The sequence below is a fragment of the Delphinapterus leucas genome, chromosome 10 (assembly GCF_059928025.1).
Source record: "Delphinapterus leucas isolate spDelLeu-1000000601 "Yukka" chromosome 10, BTC_Dleu_Yukka2, whole genome shotgun sequence".
In the NCBI taxonomy this organism is placed as follows: Eukaryota; Metazoa; Chordata; class Mammalia; order Artiodactyla; family Monodontidae; genus Delphinapterus; species Delphinapterus leucas.
The window spans coordinates 21924942-21952776 of NC_143138.1; the positions used below are offsets into that span (position 1 = coordinate 21924942).

General features: G+C 39.6%; 1 protein-coding gene across 2 annotated transcripts; it reads right to left on the bottom strand.

Moving 5' to 3' along the window:
• Window positions 1-1448: 1448 nt before the first annotated feature.
• Window positions 1449-23372, bottom strand: ZSCAN12 (zinc finger and SCAN domain containing 12). Of its 2 annotated transcripts, none has more exons than XM_022562125.2 (4): window positions 21273-23367; window positions 17129-17273; window positions 14517-15663; window positions 1449-7484 (listed from the first exon to the last, which is right to left on the bottom strand). In XM_022562125.2, exons 1-4 carry the CDS (start codon window positions 21690-21692, stop codon window positions 7364-7366), a joined length of 1833 nt encoding a protein of 610 aa, XP_022417833.1. In that variant the 5' UTR covers window positions 21693-23367; the 3' UTR covers window positions 1449-7363. The 2 variants fall into 2 exon arrangements, 1 of the variants encoding a protein (XP_022417833.1); XR_016394566.1 differs by having other exon boundaries at window positions 7376-7484; window positions 8602-15663; window positions 21273-23372.
• Window positions 23373-27835: the final 4463 nt, after the last annotated feature.

A 27835-nucleotide genomic window follows, 5' to 3' on the forward strand; every position in this document is an offset into this window, starting at 1 on the left:
CTAGATACAGTTCCTCTGTCAGATATATGGTATAAAAATATTTCCCCCGTCTGTAGCTTGTCTTTTAATCCTCTTAATAGAGTCTGTCACAGATCAAAAGTTTTAAATTTTGATGAAGACAAAATTATTAATTTTTCCTTTAATGAATCATGCTTTTGATGTCAGTTCTCAGAATCTTTGCCTAACTCTAGGTCCTGATGATTTCCTCTTATGTTTTCTTTGAAGTTTTAAGTTATGTCTTATGTTTTAGCCCCATGATCTGTTTTCAGCTGATTTTTGTATAAGGTGTGTGGTTTAGGCTGAGTTGTTTTTCTTTTGTTTTTTGCCTGTCAGAGTAATCTTAGCAACATGAAAAGAGTTGGAAGAGTGGCATGGACTTATACATACTACCAAATGTAAAATAGATAGCTAGTGGGAAACAGCCTCATAGCACAGGGAGATCAGATAGGTGCTTTGTGACCACCTAGAGGGGTGGGACCTAGGGGGGGTGGTATAGGGAGGGTGGGAGGGAGATGCAAGAGGGAGGAGATATGGGGATATATGTATATGTATAGCTCATTCACTTTGTTATAAAGCAGAAACTAACACACCATTGTAAAGCAATTATACTCCAATAAAGATGTTAAAAAAAAAAGTTGGAAAATATAACCCATCTATTTTCTGGAAGAAATTGTGTAAAATTGTTGATAATCCTGCCTCTATTGTTTGGTAGAATTCTCCAGTGAAGCCCTCTAGACCTGAAGATTGGGAACTTTTAAATTATTAATTCAATTTCTTTAATGGCTAAAGGACTATTCAGATTATCTATTTCATCTTGGTTGGATTTTGGTTGCTTGCACTTTTTGAAGAATTGGTCCACTTCTTCTAAGTAGTCAAAGTTATGATTATAAGTGCAAAATTGTTCATTGTCTGCGCTTACAAAGCTTTTAATAAATGCAGGATCTGTAGTATTGTTCATTCCTGTTACTAGTGATTTGTATCTTTTCTCTTTTCATCTTGTCGGTTTTACTAAAGGTTTATGTTTTATTGGAAAAATTTTTGAAGAAACAGCTTTGTTTCATTAACTTTTTTCTATTGTTTTCCTATTTTCAATCTCATTGATTTCTGCTATTATCTTTATTATTTTCTTCTTTCTGATGTCTTGGGTTTATTTTGCTCTTTATCTTTAGTTTCTTGAGGCAGGAACTTCAATTATTGATTTCAGACTATTCCACTTTTCTAATATAAGCATTTAGTGCTGTAATTTTCCCCGTCAGCATTTCTTTAGCTGTGTCTCACATACTGTGATAGTTGTATTTATTTTCCTTCAATCTATGTATTAAAAAAAATTCCTTTGAGACTTCCTCCTTAACCTGGGCATTATTTAGAAATGCTTTCCTTAGTTTCCAAATAGTTGGAGATTTTTCTGTTTAGTTTGGTTTCATTGTGGTCAGAGAATATACTCTGTATGATTTCAATTACATAAACAGCATTTTCTGCCACTGCTAGCCATATGGTTATTTCCTATGTATCCTATACTTTTTTTTTTTTTTAATTTAGCGATCCTTTCTTTCCTGTAGCCCTAGAAGACTCTCTTTGCCAGCAAACTGGCACTTCCCTCCTTCTGGATGCACTTCTGGGTCCATTGTAGGATTGTAGGAAGGCCTCCAAACTCCGTTGCTCTTGAGAAGTTTGAAGGACCCTAGGCCACACAGACTGAATGGACCTCTTCTCTAAGCTGGACTTCCCTTTCCTTGCTGAAGGAGACACTCTGCACCCCCTATCTGGCAATGTCCAGTATTGATTGTTATGGCCATGGACTCAATTCCCTTTATCTGTAAAATTGTGACACTTCATATATGGTTGGTTGCTGACATTACCGGACTTTTACATCTATAGCATCTAGGGACAGGTAATTTGTATTTGTTAAATAAGGTACTGCTTTACCCCTATTGGCCTGACATTCAACTGTCGTACCTTTGACTGATTAAAAAATGGGCAGAGGAGCTGTGTAGCCATTTTTCCAAAGAAAACATAATATAAATGGCCAATAGGTACATGAAAAGATGCTCAACATCACTAATTATTAGGGAAATGCAAATCAAAACCACAGTGAGCTATCACCTCATGCCTGTTAGGATGGCTATCATTATTATTTTTTAAATAAATTTATTTATCTATTTTTGGCTGCATTAGGTCTTCATTGCTGCACGCAGGCTTTCTTTAGTTGCGTCGAGCAGGGGCTACTCTTCGCTGTGGCGTGCAGGCTTCCCATTGCAGTGCTTCTCTTGTTGCGGAGCACGGGCTCCAGTAGTTGTGGCACGCGGGCTCTAGAGTGCAGGCTCAGTAGTTGTGACGCAAGGGCTTAGCTGCCCTGCGGCACGTGGGATCTTCCCGGACCAGGGCTCGAACCCGTGTCCCGTGCATTGGCAGGCGGATTCTTAACCACTGCACCACTAGGGAAGCCCCAGGATGGCTATTATTAAAAAGACAAGAAATAACAAGTGTTGGCAAGGATGTGGAGAAAAGGGAGCCCTTGTGCTCTGTCGGTGGGAATGTAAATTGGTGCAGCCCCTATGGAAGACAGTATGAAGACTCCTCAAAATATTAACAGAACCACCATATGATCCAGCTATCCCACTTCTGGTTATTTACCCAAAGAATACGAAAACACTAATTTGAAAAGATATATGCACCCCTACGTTCATTGTAGCATTTATTTACAGTAGTCAAGATATGGAAACAACCTAAGAGCTCAACAGATGAATGGATAAGGAAGATGTGGTATATATCTACATGATAGACTACAACTCAGCTACTGAAAAAGATGAAATCTTGTTATTTGTAATATGCTAAGTGAAATACCAGATGGAAAAAGACAAATATCATATGATTTCACTCATCTGTGAAATATAAAAAACGAAGAAACCCCCAAAACACAAAATAAATGAACAAACCAAACCAAACAAAATCAAACATGTAAATATGGAGAACAGAATAGTGGTTACCAGAGGGGAAGGGGCTGACAAGAGGGTGAAATGGGTAAAGGGGATCAACAATATGGTGATGGATGGAAACTAAATTTTTGGTGGTGAGCATGCTGTAGGGTATACAGAAGTAGAAATATAATGTTGTAATCATGAAACATACAATGTTATAAACCAATGTTACCTTAACCAAAAAAACCCAAAACCTGTCATGTTCAATCATATACTTGTGCAGTTTACTGTGAATCAATTTCCCTCAATAAAACTGTTTAAAAAGTCATAACACATTATACTGCAGATTTTAGGCAAATAACTTGAAAGTCTAGACAAAATGGAGAGTTTTATAAACAAATAATAGATTATCAAAATTGACCCCCGTTATAAATAGCCTAAATAGACCATTTTTGTAAAAGAAATAGAAAAAAGTTACCATGGAACTATCCCACAAAAAAGTACCCAGCCCAGATGGTTTCACGTCAGAATTCAACTTTCAAAAACCAGATAATTTCAATGCTTTACAAATTGTTCTAGAACATTAAAAAATAAAAACTTAGCCCTTTTTATGATGCAAGTAAAATCAAAACCTGAACCTGAAAAATACAGAAAATTACAGACCAGTTTTACATAAATATTGAATAAAAATGTACTAAATAAAATATTAGCAAGTAGAACCCATAAACACATTAAGAAAACACCATACCTAAGTGAAATTTATTCCAGGAATGCAAGATTGGCTCAATGTCAGGAAAGCCTGTCATGTAATACAAGAAAATAATAAAATTAAGGGAAAAAAATAATGTCGTTTCTATGGATGCTGAAAAATCCTTTTATAGAACAGAATCCATCTTTTAAAATAGTGACCGTAATGCCTATTCAGAAAATTTAGGCATATATAGCAGATATAAACTCCTAATTGTGAAATAATCATTGCAAAGTTTTGAAATCTGTGGTTCCTATATTTAGTGACCTACTATAAAATCCATAAGCCTCATTTTCATAGAGATTGGGCTACACTGCCAATTTGCTGAAGAAGAGCTTCTAAATGATTCTTTCCTCTTTTAGCCTGTAGGTTTTAGAACTGAAAAGAATAATAAACAAATTAAAGTATTAGCCTTCAGGATATTGTGTGTTATCTATAAGGGAAAATACCTCTATTATTATCTGTCAATAAGCTATATGTGAAATATCTTTTTCTAAATAAATTTATTTATTTTATTATTTATTTATCCTGGCTGCGTTCGGTCTTTTGTTGCTGTGCACGGGCTTTCTCTAGTTGTGGTGAACGGAGGCTACTCTTCGTTGCAGTGCACGGGCTTCTCATTGCGATGGCTTCTCTTGTTGCGGAGCACGGGCTCTAGGCACACGGGCTTCAGTAGCTGCGGCACACGGGCTCTAGAGCACAGGCTCAGTAGTTGTGGTGCACGGGCTTAGCTGCTCCGCAGCATGTGGGATCATCCCGGACCAGGGCTCGAACCCATGTCCCCTGCATTGGCAGGCAGATTCTTAGCCACTGCGCCACCAGGGAAGCCCTCTTTTTCTATCTTTAAAAAAACAAAAACAAGAACAAAAAAACCAAATCTGGGAAATATACTCTGTGAATGACACCTATATGGCCTTCTGTTGGGAGAACACAGAGGCAGTGCCAAATTTAGGAAAGCAGCCAACGTCCAACAATTCAGTGATGTGGTTCCTTTCATTATGTTTACTGAAACTTTAATAATGTCATTTTTGTGCCCTGATGTACTCATACAAGCCTATTTAGCCCATAAAAATAATATATATGTGTATATGTATATATATATATATATAGTTACAATAAACAGTAAACAATATTGTTTACACTTGAATGAATTTAAGATATGAGATTAGAGTGGGCATGGGAAAATAACATGTCCCCAGTAAAGAGATAATCATCTCAGAGATAGTGTCACAAGTCCAGGGATGCAGGTAAACAACTTAATTTCAAAAGTCCTGGTTGCTTATGTTTACAGACTCCTTTGAGAAGCGAAAAGAACTTCTGACTTTTCCTTTTCTTGGCTTGAGACGTTCATTGAATGTTTTTAGTGGCTACAATGGGAAATTTAAGATATCCATTCCCCATACATCTTGCCCATTTACATTAATTATATTAATTTTCCAATATCATGGAGACTATTGTTGAGGCTTGATGTCTGTCCATACAACTTCCCACAATATTCTCATTTAAAAGAGCCTCCCTAATATGGACTCACTGCTGTTTACTAAGGCCCAACCTCTATCTGAAGACTTTTCCATACTCATCACACTGTCAGTTTTTCTTTAGTGTGATTTCTCCAATGCTGAATAATGCTGGTGATCCCGTGGAAAACATTTCCACGTTCATCACGTTTGTAAGATCTATCTCCTATGTGGATTCTCTAGTGCAGTCAGTCCTGACTTCTGGGTGAAGGCCTTCCTTCCTACTCCCTTCACATACGGTTCTATAAGGTTTCCACGCTGAATAAAGGCATCCTTACAGTCATCACATTTTATGCAGTCTCTTGCTCGTGTGGATTTTCTGATATCAAATAAGGCTGCTTTGGCTGATGTCAAATACAACTTTCCCACATTCCTTATACTGATAGCACTTTCCCCTGTGATGGATTTCCTAGTGGGAAAGGAGGGACCCACTGTAAACAAAAGCTTTTCCAAAAGTGTTGCTCTCAGAGACATTCTCTTTGGTATGTACTTCCTAATGCTGAATAATGACTCATCAGTAACTAAAGCTTTTACTAACTTACTGCATTGATGCTGTAATTCTACAGATTCCCCCCACATGATTTAGCATCTTCAGACATTTTTTTGTGTTGGAGACAAGTCCTTATTTTCATTCTCAGTAACACCATCTAAAAAAAATGCACAGACAATTCAAATGTCAGTTGTCTCTTCCGCTGAGATCATGAGACTTATGATGAGAAACAGCGATGAAAATAAAACCCAGTTTTATCTAAATTGCATGCCTTTTCAGTATCCCTAAACTACCAATTCAATTTTGAAAAGCACGCAAGAAGGCATGTGAAGTTCCAGTTTGAGAAGAGACAGCTGGACCGTCAGAAAGAGACTGGAAGAGCATACAGAATTTTCTCACAAAATGTGACAAAGAATCAGAAAGGTATAATCAAAAAAGTTAAGAAGAGATCAGTTTGAATCTGGAGGTGAAAAAAAGGGAATATCATGAAACCAAGAGAAATTTTAATTTGCTAAAGGTAGTTAAAAGTATCATTTACACCAAATGAATGTACCTAGGCCACTAGTATAGACAAAATGCTCCATAAATGTTTGTTAAATGGATCAACAAACAATGGCATATAATAAAAGTTAACTTGAAACAACAGGCAGATCAGTTTCAAAATGCATACTATTTTGATGTGGGGAAATCAGTAAACTGGAAAAATAACAGTGGGGAAAATAATTTTTTCAGTTAATATGCAGGATTAAAAGATAAGAAAAACATTTTGAAGCTAAAGGAGTTGAACAAGTCAAAACAATAACAAAACACAGACACCTCCCAAATATTACCCAGAGTTTCTACCTAAAGAATTGGGCAAAGAGACTGGTAGGGGCAAGGTTTCCAGGGAAAGGACACTAACAAGAGTTCTAAAAACCTTCTTTTCAAGGATGTCTTCTTTCTCTGCAGACATTCTTTCTCATCTGCTTTCCATTTCATAAGGCAATAACGTGAGAGTTAAACTAAGATAGGGTCTTAATAGACTGGACCTGACACCTCTTGATTCCAGGGTACTATCTTGCCATAAGCATACCTTGTTCTATCCTTGTTCTATCTGGGCCGTAAAAGCAATGGGATGAAGATGGTCTTGGAAAATTGAATTTGAAGCTGTCCTTCAGTAAAAACACCCAAATAACAAAAAAAACCCAATATAGGCAGAGAAGGTTCCAGAGGTGTACATGAATACCTGGCGGAATTAAAGCCCATGAGGGAGATACTGGGTTATGGCTCCAGAGACATCTGGTGGATCCTAAAGTTGTTTTGCTGCTTTCTGTTCTATTCCTAAAGCCTTTCACTAGTCAAGCCATAAATGATCCTCCCAACCCTTCCCACCTGATGGCTTGTCCTTCAAGCTGTCTCTTCAACCTCTCTAGCATAACTGATGCCTCTTCTCTACGTTCTGAATGATATTATCCTTCTTAGGTCTGCAGCTCTACAGGCAGAGGTCAGGACCTGCTTCAGCGCCTGCTCCTTGGTCTGTATTTCTGGTCTCAGCATCTGTGGGGAGAGCTCCCCGAGTCTTCTGACAGCCCTGTGAGGTCCAAATATCTCTTTCCTGGTAGCAACAACTTAAAGTTGGAAGAAAGATTTTGTTTTGCCAGTCTGATTCTTGGTCCCAGGCACAGCCCTCTCCCTCTACCATCAGTCACTATTAGAGATCTTTCCTGCAAGAAGACTGCCATTCTGGAATAAGCGAGCTCAGGAGAAGATTCACTCCAGCTTGGGGTTCACACTGATTTTTCAGAAGTATATCCTTGTAGCTAGTCTTCTTCCTGAGGCATAGAACAACACTGTTAACAGAAACTCTAAATTTTATTTAGCTCTTACCCAAGAACTCACTTACCTGACAACGCACTGAAATAAAAAAGGAACTCTGTCAGAAAGCTAAAAAAATTAGAAGACAGAGTGGGAGTGACTGCAAATTACTAGTAAACACTATCTGCTATAATCTCTTACTTCCTAGTTTAAGTTAATAAAGCTTGAGAGAAAGACCATGACCCTCCTCCCTTTGGTTCTCCCCTTCTAAGAATCCCAAATGGTAAAGAACATTAGAGATCAGAAAATAATGGCTAATATTTATTGAAAATTGACTGTGAATTTACTCATCTAAGCAGATTTTATCATTCCACTGACAGATCAATGATACTGAAGCACAGAGGGATTAAGTAATTTGCTAAAAGTCAAACAAGTGGATTCTATGTCGTTCCTTGTGTTCCGACTTATTCTAGGGAGTCATGAGTGGGATCATCTCAAAGGAACCCAACTTTCCTTTTACCAAATTGGGATTCCAGACCTTCCTCTTTTTCTCAACAGCCTAAGACAACTCAGGACTTGGAAGCCATCTTTAACTTTCGCCTGCAACTCAATTCGTCCGACTGAACTTCACCGGAGTCCCTAAAGGGCCGAATCACACACTGAGTCGAAGGCGGAGTCCACGAACCCTCTATCACCACCACTTACGACCCAAAAGCCAAAAGAACTCGCAGTTCTAGGCCTGCGGCTGTCAACAATGCCTCACCCTCAGGTCTCCTCTAGGAATCTGGAGGTTCTCGCCTCTCTGTGGTTGCCTGGCAGCATCCCCGCCCCTGCTGAGTAGCGCAGGCTCGGGCAGCTAGGTCAGGTAACTCCAAGGGCCTGCGCTCTGAGGCTGGGGCACGGCGGACTCCGCCCAGGGTCCGCCTCCCCACCCCCACCCCCCCCCCCGCCCCCAACGGTGCGCAGAACTTCAGAAGAGCAACTCAGACAAAAAGGGAAACTCCTTAGCTGCTAATTATCTTTAACAGGGGTGGAGACAAAAGATTGGAAAATCTTTCCTTGCCAGTTTAGGCGATGTTTATCTCCTGCCAGCCACTGTTCATTAGTTCCCAAGGTAAGAAAGTAAAAGTAGACCTGAACGGGAGCTTTAATCCCAGCGGCAACAACGCAGCAGTCCTGGGAAAAATGCAGCGTAGTTACAGGTAATTTCTGGCCTGGGGCTGGAGCATCTAGAGGCAAGGCATTTGAGAGAGCTCATTGAGAGAGCCCACGGCAATAGAACAATAGCAAACGGCTATAATGCACTTAGGTGCTAACCACTGTTCTAAGCACTTTATATAAACCCGCCATTTATCCGTATAACAATTATCCTCCCTAGGTCTGCAGCTCCCCAGGCAGAAGTAGGTACTATTATCGATATTTTACATTATGAGGAAATGAGATTAAGTCGCTTGCTCAAAGTCATTGAGCTAGAGTTTGGCTACAGCAAGCTGAAGAGTTCCTTAATTTCCTCCTCCTTTATCAGGGATGAAATGGTGATACACCTACTCTTAAATATTTCACTTAAGTAGGCTAAGCTGAGGCGCTAGATCAAAAAGTAAGATACGCATATCAAGCTTAGACAGGAATAATGACGATCTGCATAAATCAGAGGTGACAAATGGCCTCCTCTTAGGAATCCTCGGGACACCCAGGACCAGGCCATTTGGGCTTAAGAAGATGATTGGTAAAGCAAACATATATTCCCCAAAGATCACCTTGAACTGTGATGGGTGAAAACTCTGGGAGCCTTGACTGATGGGTTTTCAGACCTGGAAAAGGTCTTTCATAAGTGTGGGAAAAGAATCAACTGTTTACAAGAAATCAAGGGATAAAGGCTGGCTCTCAATAATGATCTCACAATGTGGGCTAGGGAGCTAAGCAACTAAGAAGTTTCAGACACTTATCGTGGTTGGCTTTGTCAAAATCAAATTATATGTATATAAAAGTATATGTATAAAGTGAAAATTAAAAACATATTTTATATAAAATATATCCATACCTACTTTTTATATACAAATATGATATAAAAATACTATGTATAAGAAATAAGGTGCAAGAACTCCTTACCAGTTATACCCAGAAACATCGGAAGGAGAGAGGACCCAAAGAAATTCTAATAAAATGATGAACTGCTGGAGGGCCTTTAAAATGTAAAATTTTCAGTGTGAAAGGTTGAAAGTTGAGAAAGTTCAATTAAAGTTATCAAAATGATTATCCCTATATTAAACAAACACTTGTTGCTCAAATAAATTCTTTTCTTGTGGAGTCAGGAGGGGCATCTGAAAGAACTATTTTATATAATATATACTTATCTATGTTTTTTTAATCCAAGAAGTGGTACTAGCTACAAATATAAAAACTTTTAAAAACCCTCATCAAAGGTATATCCATAGTGAGTTATTGGATAGATCCACAATGGGGACATCTCTCTAATCTTTATATTAGTCAGATGTCCCTTATTCTGTCAGAATAATGCAGAGAATAATGGTTCTAAGCTAGGAATGTGATCCTTTCCTAGAAAGAGCTCATCTTTAAAGTGAAATGTCTCCTGCAGACACCCTCATTGTGCAGGCAACAAGAATTAGGGCTGATATTTATGCTGGCCCAAACTTCATCCAAGATTTAGTATGCAAGAGGATGGGGATATTATTACCTTTGGTGTTTGGACCCAGGACTCTGTAGAGTTTCTTTACCTTTGGTGTTTGGACCCAGGACTCTGTAGAGTTTCTTAAGTATTTTCCAGAATACTGATAGGAATTGAAATTTTTCTACAGGTAATAACTCAAAGCACTGAATACCACTGCAACATGCAGTTCGTTCATCTGAAATAAACAGAGGAAGAGTGGGCTCTGACACTGCTTAGTTTGTATCTTGGTCCCACCACATACTAACTTTGTGACCTCAAGCAGCTTTATTGATTTGTTTCCCCAGCTAAAAATAAAACAATGTGAGTAAAGCATTTACTAATGTCTGGCCCTTAGTAAGCAGTTAACAATTACATAATACTGTTAATAAATCCTTTCCTCTACTCCTAAAGATTGCCAATAATAAGACTTTGACTGTTAACAACTTTACAATCACTGGATATTAACGAAAGAGGCTACTTCTGTTCTGAGTATAGGAGTGCAGAGCTTTTCTAAGTGCTTCTATCTGATTGCTCCATCCTCACCATGCCCCATGGTGAGGATTCCTCCATCCTCACCATGCCCCATGGTGAGGATTCCTCCATCCTCACCATGCCCCATGGTGAGGATTCCTCCATCCTCACCATGCCCCATGGTGAGGATTCCTCCATCCTCACCATGCCCATGAGATTTCTCAATCCCAGAGCCCTGCTCAGCACCCTTGTTTTTTTGTTTGCTTTTGTTTTTTTTCAAAAGGGCCCCATCTTCCTTCCCTTCACAGTCCCTTTCTATTACACTCTCTGGAACCCTTTTGTGATTGTCAGGTTACTTTTTCATCCAAAGCCCATGTTTAAGCTCATTTTACTTTTCACTGCTTTAGAAATTTGATTCTCCCCCAACCTCTCCAGGTGTTTTGCCTTAAACGCTCAATATTTTGTTTACCTTCAATCAATCAGAAAACAGAGGCTAGTCAATCTTATTCTCACCCTTAATGTTATTTCTAAGCTGCTGCTTCATGATTCATTTGAGTTTTATACCAGTTGTTCTACCTGGCTATTGTATTACTGGCTGCCATTACTTCTCTTGTGGAATTGCTTCACTTTCATACTCTTTTCTTTCCATCCTGCCTCCTGTTATTGATGACTTAAAAATCCACATAGATGAACTGCTTCAAGGGACCCTGATTTCCTAGGTACTGTCATTGTCACACCACATCTTTTATAAAGATGTACTCCTGACTTCATCTCAAGGCATTTTCTGTTCACCGCACTCCCCAATTCCATATCTAACACATCATGTCCTCCACTTGCCCCTCAGGGCCTTCAACTTCGCTGTGTGGCCAATTTAGTTCCAGATAGTAACCTTATATCTTCTCCTTTTCTAGGACTAGTTTGACCCCCTTTGATGCCCACCTGGAAACCCCATGCCACTCTGCCCTTTTTTTTTGGTTCTACAACTGTATTTAAGCACAAGAAACCACCAGAACAAAACCCCATTTATTTTTAACCCCTATTTATTTTACGAACTGTATTCTTCTATGCAATAGGCATATTCTATTGTTCTGGGTCTTTGTTTATGGTTCCTTTATAATATTACTTGAGAGTTATAGGCAAATGGAGGAACCTGTGTGCACTGAGAGAACATGTTAAGCAGAGGCTGAACTGGAGAGACTGCAAGTAACAGCATGGAGAGTAGACAGCAAGTTTAAAATAAGGATTGCATTCCATCGAGCAGTCAGATTAAAGAGAGAAGCTCTGACATTATGAGGAGCAATTTCAGTTTGGAAAACATGTTTGTGAAATCAGATTAGATGACAAATATGGACAGCATCAGTTTGGTAAAGAGATGTTCTCATGAAGGCTCTTGTTACTAAGTCAAGTCCCCTCCAAAGAGACGAATTTACATGAGAGAAATTTGAGACAGGGAAACCTTAGGTAGGGAATAGGCCTCATATACTTACAGCTACAGAGCTCTCAGCGCTCAGTTCTAGGATCCTTGCTTGTTTCCCGGACATAAAAAAAATTAGGTTTCCAATCCTAGCTGCCTCAATACCTGGTGCACAACTCCAGTGTTGGTCTTATGAAAAAGCCTAAGCTGTCCTCAGCTTGTGAATGAGTTGTTTTTTAAATGTTCATTTGCTTTCCTATGTTGTGAACTCAGAAAGTTTTCCCAGTCAACGTAAATCTAATCCCAAAAGCCAATGTGACACATAATATGCCTAAGTTATAGCACTAACACCATTATCATTTTCATGGGAAAATGTGCTCACAATTACAATTTAGAAAGCTAGGAACATATATATTTCTATAGGACTAGGGACTCTACTAGTTCCAAGCCAGTGATATTCCTATGTCCTATATAGGGATTACGGACGGAGGGGCAAGAGACTAGGGCACTAGGGAAATGGGGGTAGAGTATATTATAGGAGTATAGAGACGGGATAAAGACAGGGCTGGGCAGAAAGGTAGTTAGGAATAGTTAAAGAATGGTGATTACCCTTCTTTTTCCTCTCCTTCCTCTTTTGTCACTATCCTACCACTTCAAACCCACTGAGCAGCTAGACGTGAAGGGAGATGAGGGGACTGAAGTTGTGTGGGATGAGGTGGGAAGGCAGTCCTAGAAACTGTGGCGTTTGCTGCAGCAACGTAGAAAGGGAAATAAAAAGATATCTCAGTAGAGATCAAATATGACTTCTGTAAATAAAAAGATAAACAGACCAGGAGCTGTGTGTACTTCTTTGTGGCTTGCCTGCTATCCACTACAATGATCATCACAGGTTCTCATCAAAAACAGAATTGTTTACTCAGTAATATACGGGTAATGTCAACCAGGCTTTGGTTGATCTGTTGTTTTCTGAAGCCCCAAGGCAAAGAATCACTAATCTTTGGCTCTTTTATGTGCTCAAGAAGGTATACAAACCAAAAAATTATAAGCCAGTTCTCTCAAGAAATTATTAGGGGATTCAGAACACAATGGTAACTACAGAGGTGGGAAAAAAGGGTAGCGTAAAACAGGGAAGAACACCAGCACCCCGCCCCTAAACACACACACACACAAGCTTTGCACTCAGAAGAACCTTGGGAGCCTTGGAATATAGGTCAGTCTTTTTTGAAACATTTAAATTTGAAGGGACAGAAAGGCCATCTCGAAGACCTAGTTTTTAGGCATGATGGTGGTCTACTTCCCTGTTCATTGTAAAGACCTGGTGGCTCATGTCCCCTGAAGGGCTTTCCTCATGCTAAAAATCTGCAGCGGCCTGTGTTCATGCTTCCTCACTTCACTGGCAACCACAAAGGTAGCAGTGATTCAGCGCAATGTTTCTCAAAATTTAGAGTACATCAGGTGACTGTGGAGCTATAAAAATGAAGATTCTCAATCCCCATCTCAGACCTAATGAAGCACAGTATCTGTGACTGGGACTCAGGTATGTTAAACAAGCTCCACAGGTGATTCTGATGTTCACTGATGTTGAGGAATCACTAGTGTAACGAACAGGACTTGAAGTCACAAAACTGCACTTATGCTGCTGGTCTTTTCCTTTGTGTGATATTGTAGCTATGTCACCATCTCCATAAGCAAGAGTATCCTCATTTTTAAAATGGAGGATAATTTTAATTTATAGAAACATTTTAGGAATTCAATGAGAAAAGTGCTTTGTAAGTGTCAAAGTATTAGGTGAAATTATTGGCATTCTAACCCTCCCAGAGTCTGTCCTCAAGCTATGTTTCCAACATAGTGCCATCAACTGCCCAGTCTGAATGAACTCTACTTTAGGCTGGCTAGTCTTGTCATTGATGCTTCCAAACTACATGCACTCTGCTTACATTTGTTCTACCCTAAATGTTTTCTCCCTTTTGCCTTCCAAATATCCCCATCAAAACTTTTTCTTAAATAAAGTCTTTCCTGACCACTTCAGGTAACAGTGATCTGTCCTTCAGAATTTATAGCTTGCCAAGTGCCACTTAATTCTACACTACTTTGAGCATCAATTCTATTGTCCTATAGTCTTGACTAAACAGTGGACCTTATATATCCCAAACTAGGTTGTAAACTTTGAGAAAAGGAATCTGGTGTTACGCCCCTTGTTCTCCACAGCACCTAATGAAATGGGCAGCAGTGTATTTTTTATGAAATATCCGAAGTTACCTTATAGCAATAGTGTTTAACGTTTTGTCCTAAATCATCTCAAAGCTAGTATTTCTCTCCAGCCTGCACTCTGTGAGACAGCTTCCCTGCAGTCTTCACACAGAACCAGATTTTTCTGCTTTGTGGGTAGTCTGATGTTGAGTAAGAGCTGAGTTCTGCCTAAACGACTCCCCACACTCTTTCCATTTATAGGGACCACCTCTATTATGGATTCTCTGGTGTTTACCAAGATCTGACCTCTGTCTGAAGGCTTTGCCACATTCGTCACATTGGTAGGGTTTCTCCCCAGTGTGGATTCTCTGATGCTGAATGAGACTGGTGATTCCTCGGAAGGCATTCCCACACTCATCGCATTTGTAGGGCCTCTCTCCGGTGTGGATTCTCTGATGTTCCGTGAGGACTGATCTTTGAGTGAAAGCCTTCCCACACTTATCACATTTATAGGGTCTCTCTCCAGTGTGAATTCGTTGATGTTCTATAAGACTTGTCCTCTGAATAAAGGCTTTTCCACATACATCACATTTGTAGGGTTTCTCCCCAGTGTGAATTCTCTGATGCTGAATAAGGCCACTCTGACTGAAGGACTTCCCACATTCCTTACACTGATAGCATTTTTCTTTGTGGTGGATCTCCTGATGGGAAACAAGGGAGGAGTTATAAACAAAGGCCTTTCCACACTCGCTGCACTCATAGGGCTTTGCCCCAGTATGGACTCCTTGATGCTGGGTAAGAATTGAACGCCGACTAAAACTTTTATTACACTGAGTACAATGATAAGGTTTGTCTCTTGTGTGGATTTTGAGATGGTGAAAGAGACCTGCTTTCTGGCTAAAGGCTTTGCCACATTCATTACAGTGGTAGTGTTTCTCTCCTGTGTGAAGTCTCTGATGTTGATTAAGAGCTGACCACCGGCCAAAGGCTTTGCCACACTCATTACATTTATATGGTTTCTCTCCCGTGTGTATTATTTTGTGTCGAATAAGCACAGCTCTCCCACGGAAAGTCTTTCCACATTCTTCGCATTTGTAGGGCCTGTCTCCAGTATGGATCCTCTGATGTTCTACGAAGCATGAGTGTTGACTAAAAGCTCTTCCACAGTCATCACATTCATAAGGCTTTTCTCCTGGACAGACTCTCTGGTGTTCAGAAAGGTCTGAGTTCTCAGTCAAACTTACTCCATTTTCATCACATGTATGTTGTTTATCTTCCCTGGAGTATCCAGAAGGCTCTTCTGTTTTTTCTTCAGGTTCATAAGTTTTTTCATACCTAGCTGACTGAGACATTTCATTTTCAAATTTGCTAGATATATTCCCATATGGTTTCATTTCTTCAGAAACTTCTTGCTTTAAATTCCTATACTCATTTCCAGTCTCAACATCTGAAACTAAAAACGGATCATAAATGTTAACTAGTTTCTTGTGATAGCAAATAGCAACTTCACTAGGCAACATAAACTTATTCAAGTGAAAAATTACATAAGAACCCAGAGTTCCTGCATGACTATAAAATGGCACTAGAATATACGACAGACTAATAAACAAAGCACTCCAAAAACCGTTAAGGAAAAAAGCAATAACCCAATAGAAAACTTGGCAAAGAAAAAAACTGATGGTCTCCAGGAAAGGAAATACAATAGTTCTTAAACACAAGAAAAGATGCTCCACCTCACAATAAGAGAAAAGCAAATTTAAACAATATTGAGTATAATTTCACCCATCAGATTTGCCAATAGCTTGATATAACACTATGTTCACAACATGGATATCATACATTGCCAGCGAGAGTGTAAACTGACCCAAGCTTTACAGAGGGCAAGTTGACAATATATATAAACATTACAACTGTATATATAAAACCTTTGACCTAGTAATTCCACACAGAAGAATTTATGCTACAGATATACTCACACATACAGTTATTTACCACAGCACTATTTGTTACAGTGAAAGAGCGGGGCCAACTTAAGTGGCATCAGCAGGGGAAGTTAATTGCATGATATATTCATACATTTTAATATTAAACACCTGTTAAGAAATAAAAACTGCAAACTTCTACAATCTTAGTGATAAAGAGGGGAAAATATATTTGAATATGAAAAACATACATATATGATTAAAAAATCTCTAGAAGGACACACAAGAAACTAGTAACAGTGACAACCTATTTCAGAATAGGGGTAAGGAGACCAAATAGCTAGGGAAATTGAGTGGAATGAAAACTTTTCACTGGGTAACTTTAAATTATTATTTTTTTGGACCATGTGAATTTTCACCTATTTAAAAAAATTAAATGAAAAAAAAAATAGAGGAAATAGAAATAAGGAAGGTAAGTACTGAGTCTTTCACCCCTTCACTAACTTTGAACATTCTACCCCATTTGCTTTATTACTCCTTCTCTTTATAAGAGTAATACACATACATACACACACACACACATATTTTTTCTTTCCCTGCACCATCTGAGAGTTAGCTGCAGACATCATGGAGCAAAGGTTTATTTAAGTGAAGGAGGCAGGAGATAGTCGAATTGGAAGATAATGGTACTGTCTGCTAGGATAAAGGCTAAAAATAGCAGGGAGGTCAGTACAGAGGAAAATAACTGTCAGAAGAACTAAACTAAGTGATTTTAAATAAAATACAGCCAGAATTTAAAAAATATTAATATAAAGAGAAAAAAAGAGCTGTAGAGTGACAAACCAGGCTGCCTGGGGTCTACACATGAGCCGTCAGATTTCTAGAGAGACTTTCCTGACTTTAATGATCAGAAACAGCACAAAGTACAAAAGAGCCCCAGTGCCCTGTGTTAGCCCCATCTTCCCCTTCCTCCCAAGGTGGGTCTTTCTTCTTTACCTTGCTTCTTCTGGGCTTCAAGTTCTGGAGATTCACACTTTAGCTGGGCTTTCACAGATGGGAGGGACATTCTGGGTTCTTGTTCTGTTCTTAGAGCTACCATCTCCTGCAAGAACATTTCCTGTTCCTCAGTGTGGACTGAGACCTGAGGTAGATGAGATATAACTGAGATACTCACTCTGATAACATTAAACAGAACAGTATACTATTCATGGCAGTGGCACCCAGCTCTCTGAAACTTGAAATAAACTTCTTTCCAGATATCAGCTTACCATAATCCTACTCATTCTTCAAGGCCAACATAAATGTCACCTCCTCTGAGAAACCTTCCCTTCCTCAGCTGGAAGTAATTTCCCCTATTCTTAACAGTTAAAGAATGCTGACTGTGCCCCCTTTTACTTCTTTGTCTATGCTCAAAGAAATGGAGAAATGAAAGAGAAAAAAAAAAAAGACAAGAGAGAAGGAAAAGAAGGTAAAAAGAGGCAGAAAGGAGGGGAAAAGAACTTAGGGGGAAATAAAACAGAAGTGAGAAAGAAGGAAAGGAAAGGGGAAAAGTAAAGGGAGAAGGTAAAAGTGAAAGTAAAGAAAGGAAGGGAAAAAAGGAAAAGGAGAGAAATCTCTTCCATATTTACCCCAAAAGCTGTTCCTAATAGACTCTGCTCTTCTGAGGTCCCCACCCCACTTCTTTCTGGGAGATGATCTTATTTTCTATTTATCTAAGATCACAATCATCTCAAAAAATCATCTCCCCTTCACTTTATCTATCTCCACTCTCATACTCTTCTCCTTCCCTTGTATCTTAAAGGAAGATGTCTTTTCTTTTTCAAGGCTTTTGCCTTCAATCTCATCCTTTTCCACTTCCCTTTGACCCCTGCTCCTTCAATTAACTCATTTACTCAGCAATTTCAGCCACTCTGTAGCTTCCACTACTCCACGGGCCCATTTCCTCTTGCATTTAAAAGTAATAGGCTCCCCCAGCATGGTATTATAAAAAGCAGGGATCTGGAATCACTCTAGTTACTTACTCTGATCCTTAGTTTAGTAGCTCTGTCACCATGGGCTAGAAATTACTCTGAGATTATGACACCATGCCATGTAAAGCACTTCGCACAAGGACTTGGCATATGACAGGCCCTCAAGTTACTTCCCCATCCCCTTCAATGGCTAAATTTTGTAAATAAGAAATCACCATACACTGGCTCTATTTCCCTGACATAGTTTCATTTTGTAATCGCTCCCTCAGAATGAGAGCCAAAATCAGCTGGTACTATCTCAGATGTACAGAAAAAGTTGTTTTGATACTTCAAATTTTGGGGAGGGGAAAGCAAAAAAAGGCCAGTATAGTGAACTGTGCCTTCTGTCCCTGAATCTTCAGTTAGGCCTCATAAATCAAGCTGTAAACTCCACTAGCTACTCTCAGCAGCCCTCAAGGGAAAGGACTGGTTGGCAATACAAACTCAACATGACTAAAACCAAATTACTTTTGCCTGCACCTGAAAATCCCATTCTTTCTTTCGGTTCTCTTCCTACCTTCCCGGCCACTCCCCAGTTTCCACTGCTGGTTACTCCCCTGATGATCCCTTTTTGTCTCATGGCTTCAAATACCACCCATATTCTGGCAAGTCCCAATTTTATATTTCTAGCAGATTTCCCCCCACTGAATTCCAACTTTTTATATCCAGTTGCTTGCTCAAACTTTCCACTTGGATTCTAATAAGAATCTCAAAATTTACACATCCAAAACCTAACTCTTGATTCCTTTTACCATCTCAGTGAATGACAAACCCATTCTACCTGATGTTCAGACTAAAACCCTTGGCATAATCTTTAACTCACGTTCTCTCACATCCTGCAACCTATACAGAAACAAATCCTCTCAAGCTCTACCTTCAAAAGGTATCCAGAACCCAATCACATCTCATCTCACCACTTCCACTGCTACTATCCTAGTCCAGGCCACCAGCATCTCTTGCCTGGATTATTGCTTATAGCCACAGCCTCCTAAACTGGTTTCCCTGCTTCTAACTTTGTCCCCTATGCCTCCCCTAGTCCCACCATGAGCCCCAATGCAGAACTTTTCCAACATAGCAGGTAGTAATTATGTTAATATTTAAGTCAGATTAAATCTCTCTTCTGCTCAAAACTCTCCAATGACTTTCCATCTCAGAATAAAATCCGAATTCCTTATAATGGCCTACAAGTCCCTTGTATGGTTTGATCTTCTTATAACTATCTGATTTCATCTCCTCCTTGACAAATACATCTCTACCATGACAAGCACATTCTCACCTTAGGACCTATCCATTTACTACTGATATTTCCCCTGCCTGAACACTCTTATCCTAGATGGCTGCATGGCTTGCTCTTTTAATTCAGATCTCTGCTCTAAATGTCACCCTATCTGAAAATCCTTCCCTGACCAGTCTATTGAAAACAACACAATCTTCATTTCATTCACTATTCCTTTTCTCTGCTTTACTGTTGCTTCTTTAAATATAGAATTTATGACCACCTGATGTATTACACATTTGTTGATTTTTTTGTTTACTGTCTGTCTCCTCTCAGTAGACTAAAATCTATCAACGTAAGAGCAGCAACCCTCTACACTTTGTTCACTGGTGCATTCCCAGTGCCTAGTAAACAAGAGATAGTCAATAAATATCTGCTGAATAAATGAACTTTTCCCAATCCACCTTCGCCTACAATCTTGCACTCTGTTAGAATTGTCTCCGTTATGCTCGTCTTTCAAGTTTGAAATCCCTACTGCTTAGCCTAGAATAGACTGCTCAGTAAAGAGTTCTCAATTCTTTCTTCCTTCTTTACACCTCTACTCTGTCATCATTTTCAATTAATTCTTACCTAAGACATGCCTCTTCCTTCGCAGTCACACTTTCATGACCCTATTTTAAACTTAGATCTTTTTGCCACATGCTCCTTTCCTCTTCAGTCTTTGTACTTCAATGCTAGATTATATTTCCTTTTTATTATTTCACCGTTTATAGTCTCTATACCAAGCTTTCTAAGCCTTGATTCTACTGACATGCTGGGTCAAATAATTTTTTGTTGTATAAGGCTGTTCTTTCCACTGTGAGATATCTAGCAGCATCCCTGTCCTTTAGCCACTAGATGCCAGTAGTACCTCCCGCCGTTAAGACAACCAAAAATGTTCCATGACGTTGCCAAATGCCCTCTGCGGTACAAAATTGTCACCGGGTGAAAACCACTGTCTTTTATCAACGCTAAAACAAAATAGTCCTATGTAATTTGGTTCTTTTTTATATCTTGGCGTTAATAAAATTCATTTAGACTCAGAGAGAACAGATTAGGAGCTTCTGTCCTACAGAATAAAATCTAAACTCAGGAGGTTGGTATTCAAGGTCCTGGACTCTGTGCTCAATTCTTCTACTCACCTTTCCAACTTAACTGGGCTTTCAACTACTCAAAGAAACATGGGTCCCATGACCTGCCCCTCCCTCCTAACTTTCCACTCTGCTCCTACATCTCATTCCTCTGAGATGGTGACTTTGATTTCTCCATCTTTTAATTCTTTTTTCTTTCGGTACGCAGGCCTCTCCCATTGCGGAGCACAGGCTCCGGACGCGCAGGCTCAGCGGCCATGGCTCACGGGCCCAGCCGCTCCGCGGCATGTGGGATCTTCCCGGACTGGGGCACGAACCGGTGTCCCCTGCATCAGCAGGCGGACTCTCAACCACTGCGCCACCAGGGAAGCCCCTATCTTTTAATCCTTTAATGGAGACAAGGCAGTGGATATATCTGCAAAACCTGATTTCTTAATTATTTGTATTGTTCAGCAGAAGTGATGCCCCTTTCAAGAGGCTGCTGCCCACTTTGTTACCATCATCTCTCTAACATTTTCTCTCTGTCCTACAAGTCTTCTGTTTCTAATGTTTCTGGGCAGCATTTCATCAAACAAAATTTTGTAGCTTAATGCAGAAATACATGATCCTTCTACAGAAAAGATATAAATAAGTTAGGATTATGTTAACCAATGTTCTACGACACTCAGGCCCCTTTCTGATGCACCAAAGTGTCGAGAATACGTTTTGTGAAATAATGTTAGACTTCATTCTGGCCTAGAAATCCCTAATTCATCTTTTCTCAGAAACCACATCTTTGTTCTCACCTGATATCCTGGCTCATCCAACTCTCTCTCTAAATCCTCCAGCACAGTCACCACCTCTTCCCCACTCTGTGGATGCTGTTCCTGGACCCAAGCTTGGAGCTCCTCGGGCAGGATGGTTAGGAATTGCTCCAACACCAGCAGTTCCAGAATCTGCTCTTTTGTGTGTGTCTCTGGCCTCAGCCACTGATGGCAAAGTTCCCGGAGTTGGCTCAAAGCCTCACGGGGTCCAGATGTTTCCTGGTAGCAGAACTGCCTGAAGTACTGTCGGAAGACCTCCCTGCTGTGGGTGGTGTTCTTTTGCACGTTCTGATCCTGTCTGGCGGTACACTTATTTTCCTCCTCCACCTCCTCTTCCTCTATCTTTATTTCCAAAAGTTCATCTTGCTCCTTGTTGGCCTGGATGGACCAAGTAGATGCCATCACAGCTGTGCAAATGCTTATGAATGCTTCAAGCAAGATCTCCTGTGCCGTCTCTTTCTGGCTGGAACTGAAGAAGAAGCCATCATCATTAACACAAACTACACCAAAAACAAAAACTGCAAATTCTAAGAATTTAAAAATGTACTTTGAAAGCCGCCTCCAGGTTAATTTTCTATACGCAGGAAAATAACTCTGATAAAAAAGACTCAAGAATAGACTAATTTAAAGAGAAATATTAAGTAAAAGGTGCTAAGTTGTTTCAGGACTCTAAGAAGAATAAGACTTGGTAGGAAACATTTCCACTTGATGATAGAAAAAAGAACAATTAAACGGAATAAACAAACATTTACGGCAAACAATAATAAAAAGTTGAGACATCCTTGATTAGCTGCTTTCTAAATTTTTTAAATACCCAGATGTCTGGTGGAAATCATTCAGTCATAAAAGCAGCAAAGTCACATGAATTTATTCCCTCAGGAGCCTAATCTCTCTGCTCCTCATTCTTCATTTATCAAGGGAAAGGCTGAAGACATTGGTCTTTAAGACTTTCTTCTACCCTCGCGTTCTGTGATTTTAAATCTAAAGGCAGGCCCAGGAAAGAGGCCCGAGGACGCCAGTCAGCGTCTGTGACCCAAGACTGTTCAGAAATGTCAGAAGGCGCATAATTCAAGAAGGGTACACCGCTCGAGACAAGCCCGGGAGGAATGGAGCGCACAGCCGGGTCTCTCCTTCATCCCCGGGCTCCGACCCACTCTCCGAGGGATTGGGGGTCGGGGCTAGCTTCTGCGTCAAGGAGCTTCTCGCGGATCCACCTAGGCAAGTGAGGCCCGGAGGCCGCCCCACTCCAGCCGGGGCCGAGAAGGCCGTAGCACCCCCGCCTGCCGCGTCCGCTGCACAGGACCGCTCACCCGCAGCCCCAGGACGCCAGCAGCGGTTTCTCTCCGGGTACAAGGCGTTGATGCCTCGAACCGCTTCGAAACCGGAACCCACCAGCAGCGACCCATAGAGGCCGGAAGCGGCCGCGAAGTGCGGAAGACCGGTTCACTTCCGCCGCCGCTCTAGGAAGGGGGCGGGAGGGGCTCGCAAATTGGTAGATCTCCCGCGCGCCCACGTGAGAGGACAGCTGAAGACTCACAGGCCCGCGGTTTCGCGATATTGTTTTCTCCTGCTCCTCTTCGGCTGGCTAGTATCTCCACTTCCCCCGACCCGATGGGCGGTCGAGTCTTGGCGAGCCTACCTGTGCTAGGGAAATCCCATGCTTTTTCCACTCTCACTTTTATTTGGGTTTCTGCACCTTTGATGTTCAAGATGCCTCAAAAGGATGTTTTCCCGAGGTCCTTCCCGACTCAGGAAGGGGCCTCTTCCACACACACTTCTCAAGGATCAACCTGGTGCTTTCTGCCTGATTTTCACCTTCTTCGGTTCTCTCTTATGCGCTGACGATAATGATTATACATCTGAAAACCCATAGGGTTCAATGGGAAAACTAAAAGATCATTTAGTAAAGTAGCAAGATATAAAATTAACACACTAAAATCAAGAGCCTTCCTATATGCAAATAACCAGTGATAAAGTTACAAGATATAATGGAAAAGAATACCGAATTTACAATAGCAACAACCAAAAAGCAAGCAAACAAACAAAACAAGAAGAAAGAATAATTGGGAATAAGCTTAGGAAAAAATATGCAAAACCTGTATGGGGAAAACCTGAAAGGCCAAGTGTATACTTAGACAAATAGAAAGCCATATGCCAACAAGACTAATAAGAGTTTTGGCTCGAAAGACTCAATGAAGAAGTCAGTCTTCTAAAATAAAAGTATCGACACATATTGTTCTAGAATTAGACAAGTTGATTATAAAGTTGATATGGGAAAATAAGAATAGCCACAATACCCTCTGAAAAAAGAAAAATGGTGAGGGACAGCCTAATCGGATATTAGTACATGTTATAAAGCCTCTACAGTTAGGAGTGTGATATTGTGTAAAAACAGAAATAGACCTAGGTACCTATGGATATTTAGTAAATGATGGTGGCATTTCAAATTAACAGGGGAAATGACAGACGTGTAAATAAGTTGTGTTGGGACAACTGATAGCCATTTGGTCAAAAGTAAAATTGAATTAATATCTCCCATCACACGGCACAGTCAGGATAAATTCCAAATGGATCCAAAAACCAAATGTAAAAAAATGTACCTATACATGTATTAGAAGAAACATGAATAATAATTCTAATTCCCCGGGAACAGGGAAACCTTGCCTAATAGTGCCTCAATTTCCAAAAGCAATAAAAAATTAAATTTAATCAGATAAATCTGACTAAATAAAAATAAAATGAATTGGTTATCAAAAAGCACCATAAAGAAAAGTCAGAAGACAAATGACACGCTGGAAAAATGTTTGCAACATATCACAAAGGACTGATATCCCTAATATATAAAGGATTCCTAAAATATTTCCTAAAAAGAAAATAGCCAATAACCCAATGGATAAAATGGGCAAAAGAAATGAACAGTTGATAGAATAAGAAATTGTAGCAGCCCTCAAATGTCTGTAAAGATGCTCAGCTTCATTCAAAATATAAACATACAAACTAAAAACTACACCGAGGTGCCAGTAGTCATTTTATCTGATTGGCTCAAATCCGGAAGTTTGACAATATACTCTATTTATGAGGAAAGAGGAACTCTTATACTTTCTCAGTGGGAACACAAAATAATACAGCCCCTATTTGGGAAAATAAGAAAATGTAGCAAAAGCACTTACGTAAGTTTACCCTTTGTCCCTGCAATACCACTTATACAAATCCATCCCAAAGACATATTAACAAATATATGAAATGACATGCATACAAGGTTATTCGTTCAAGTATTCAAGCTAAAAGACTGGAAACAAACCTAATGTCCATCAATAGGTGACTGATTGACTAAACTGTGGCATAACTACCTAGGCAGCTATAAAAAGAAATGAGAAATCACGATGTACTGCTATGGAATGACTGACAGGTGCTGATAGCATACTACCTGTGGTAGGCAGAATAATGACACCCCCTCCCCCAAGATGTTTACTCCTCACCTAATCTCCAGAACGTGTGAATTTATTATGTTACATGACAAGGGGGAATTCAGGTTGCAGATCAAATTAATCTAATTCTATTCAACTGATCTTAAGGTAGGTTTTCTTAGTTGAGAACCAACTTGTTTTGTTCTAATAAAGCTTGATTTCTGGACACTGAAGTTTGAATTCAATATAGCCTTCTCATATCACAAAACACTACACTTCTTTTGTTTTTTTTATTAAATTTTATTTTAATATAATTGTAGATTCATATGCAGTGTAAGAAATAATGCAGAGATCTCATTTAATCTTTACCAAGTTTCCACAAATAGTAATATGTTGCAGAACTATTGTACAATGTCACAACTGGAATATTTACATTGTTACAGTCAAGATACACAACATTTCCACCACTACAATCCCTTTTATGAACACACCCACTTCCTGCTCACTCCCATCTTCTCATTAACTACTGGCAACCAGGACTCTGTTCTCTGCTTCTATAATTTTGTCATTTCATGTTTGGTTTTTTCATCTCTGTTTTCTTCTCTTGCCTTCTTGTAGGTTACTTGAATGTTTTTTAAATTGTATTTTAATTTATCTATAAAATTTTTGGTGTATCTCTTTGTATAGCTTTTTTAGTAGTTGCTCTAGGTTTCATATCATGTAGACACAACTTAGCACGTTCTATTGGTGTCATCATTTTACCAGCTTGAGTGAAATATAGAAACCTTACTTCCCTTTACATCCCTTACCCTCCCCATTTATAATTCTTTTAAATATTTCCTCTAAATGTATTTAGCACCACATTAGACAATGTTATAATTTTTGCTTCAACAGTTAAACATAATTTAGAAAAATCAAGAGAAGGAAGCTTATTGGATTTACCCATATTCCTTCTTCTTTCCTGATTCTTCTATTTAGAGAAATTCCTTTTGCCATTTTTTAAAGGTAGGTTTCCTAGTGACAAATTCTATGTCTTACTCATCCGAGGGTGTCTTGATTTTCTCCTTTACTCCAAAAGGATATTTTCACCAAGTATAGGATTCTGGCTTGACAGTTCCTTTCTTTCAGTTCTTTAAAAATACTATGTCAATCCTTCTGGTCTCCATTATTACTCATAAGAAATCCACTGTCATTTGAATTTTCTCCTAAGATAAGATGTCATTTTTCTCTGCTTTCAAATCTTTTGACTTTGTGTTTGGGAAGTTTAATGTGACATGGTTTTGAATGGATTTCTTTGGGTTTATCCTGTTTTCATTTTGATCAGCTTCTTGAATCTGCAGGTTTACGTCTCTTGCCAAAACTGGGAAGTTCTCAGCCACTACCTTTTCAAGTACTTTTTCAGCCCGATCCTCTTTGGGACTTCAATGACATGAACATTACATCTTTTCTATAGTTGCACAGGCCCCTGAAGTTCTTTGTATTAGTTTCTTTTGGCTTCTATAACAAATCACCACAAACTTGTGTCTTAAACACAACAGAAATTTATTCTCTCACAATTTTAGAGGCCAGAAGTCTGAACTCAAGGTGTTGTCAGGGCTGTGTTCCCTCCAGAGACTCTGGGGTACAGACCCTGTTTCTTGTCTCTTCCATCTCCTGGAGCTGCTTGCTGGTCATGCCTCGGTGTTCCTTGGGCTCGAGGCTACATCACTCCAATCTCTGCCTCCATCTTTCCATCACCTTTTTCTCTGTGTCTAATCTCCCTTTGTCTCTCTCTTATAATGATATTTATTATAGCATTCTGGCCCCCCCTGGATAATCCAGGATAATCTCCTTGTCTCAAGATCCTTAACTCAATCACTTATTTTGCCATATAAAATAATATTCACTGTTGTGCAACATAAGGTAATATTTATAGGTTCTGGTGATTAGGAAGTGAACATACCTTTGAGGGGTTATTTTTTCAGCCTACTACATTCTGTTCCCTTATATATTTTTTTCTCCAGTCCATTTTCTCTCTGTTGTTCTGATGGAGTTATTTCTGTTGTTCTATCTTCTACTTCACAGATGCTTTTTCTCCATTCTGTTGTTGAGAACGTATTTTTCAGTTCTCAAATTTCCATTTGGTTTTTCTTTATATCTTCTATTTATTTGCTAGGACTTTCTATTTCCTGACTGAGGCTTTCTATATTTTCATTGTCTATATTTTCTTTTTTTTTACATGTGTTCACAATTTCTCATTGAAGCTTTTTTTTTTTTAATCGTGGTTGCTTTGTCAGATTAATTCTAACATCTCTGTCAGCTTGGTGTTGGCATCTTTTAATTTTCTTTTTTCATTCAGTTTGAGATCTTCCTGGTTCTTGGTATTTGAGTGATTTTTTATTGAAATGTGGACATTTTGTATTGTTATGAGACTGGATCTTAATTAAACCTTAGGTTTCAGCTGGTTTTCTCTGAAACTACTGTGGCAGGGGAAGTAGGGGAGGGTGACACTGAGGCAATGCCAGAAAAGGGCCAGTAGAGAGTCAGGACTTTCACCATCACCCAGCAATAACAAGTCTGCGCTCACACAGTGTCTGTGGTGACCATGTGGAAGCCAGAACTCCTACCCCTACCCAACAGTAAGGAGGAGCTCAATGTAAATCAGGTGGGGAACCTGGACTTCTACTTCTATCAGGCAGTAATGAGGGGCTACCTTCCCCTACTTCCCCTACCACACTCTTTAATGTTTTCTTAGCCACAGAAATTCACGTGGCACTTAGCTTTGTTTTGCAAAATTGCGAGGATCACATTATAGTAAAATACTTTTTAAAAGAGCTAAGCTTCTACTGTACAAATATGTAATCATGACCATTACTATAACGGATTTTAATGAAAATTGAAAAACTGCTCAGATAAATTCAGGTAAGGTGTAAGAAACCATCTTTTAGCCTTAAGGATCCGTCAGCCGATGGACACCGGAGGGTGCTCCCTGCTGGTGAATCTATGTCTCCTTCGAGAAGCAAGTAGTCTGCACAGACCAGGCTCTGTACAGCATTTGTGTTCAGTTCTCTGCATCTCTGAAACGTCCGGAAGCACCGACACGGAAAAGGGAGTCGGATCCTGAGGGATCTATGTAAGGCAAGGGAGAACCCAAGCCAG

Bases quoted from the DNA above. Each gene is read 5' to 3' on its own strand.
- ZSCAN12 (XM_022562125.2), bottom strand. From the start codon at position 21,692: ATGGCATCTACTTGGTCCATCCAGGCCAACAAGGAGCAAGATGAACTT. The intron at 17,274-21,272 runs GTGAGAACAAAG...CATCTACCTCAG, and splicing joins TGGATGAGCCAGGATATCAG to GTCTCAGTCCACACTGAGGA. The intron at 7,485-14,516 runs GTCAGATCTTGG...TCTATGCCTCAG, and splicing joins GGCAAAGCCTTCAGACAGAG to GAAGAAGACTAGCTACAAGG.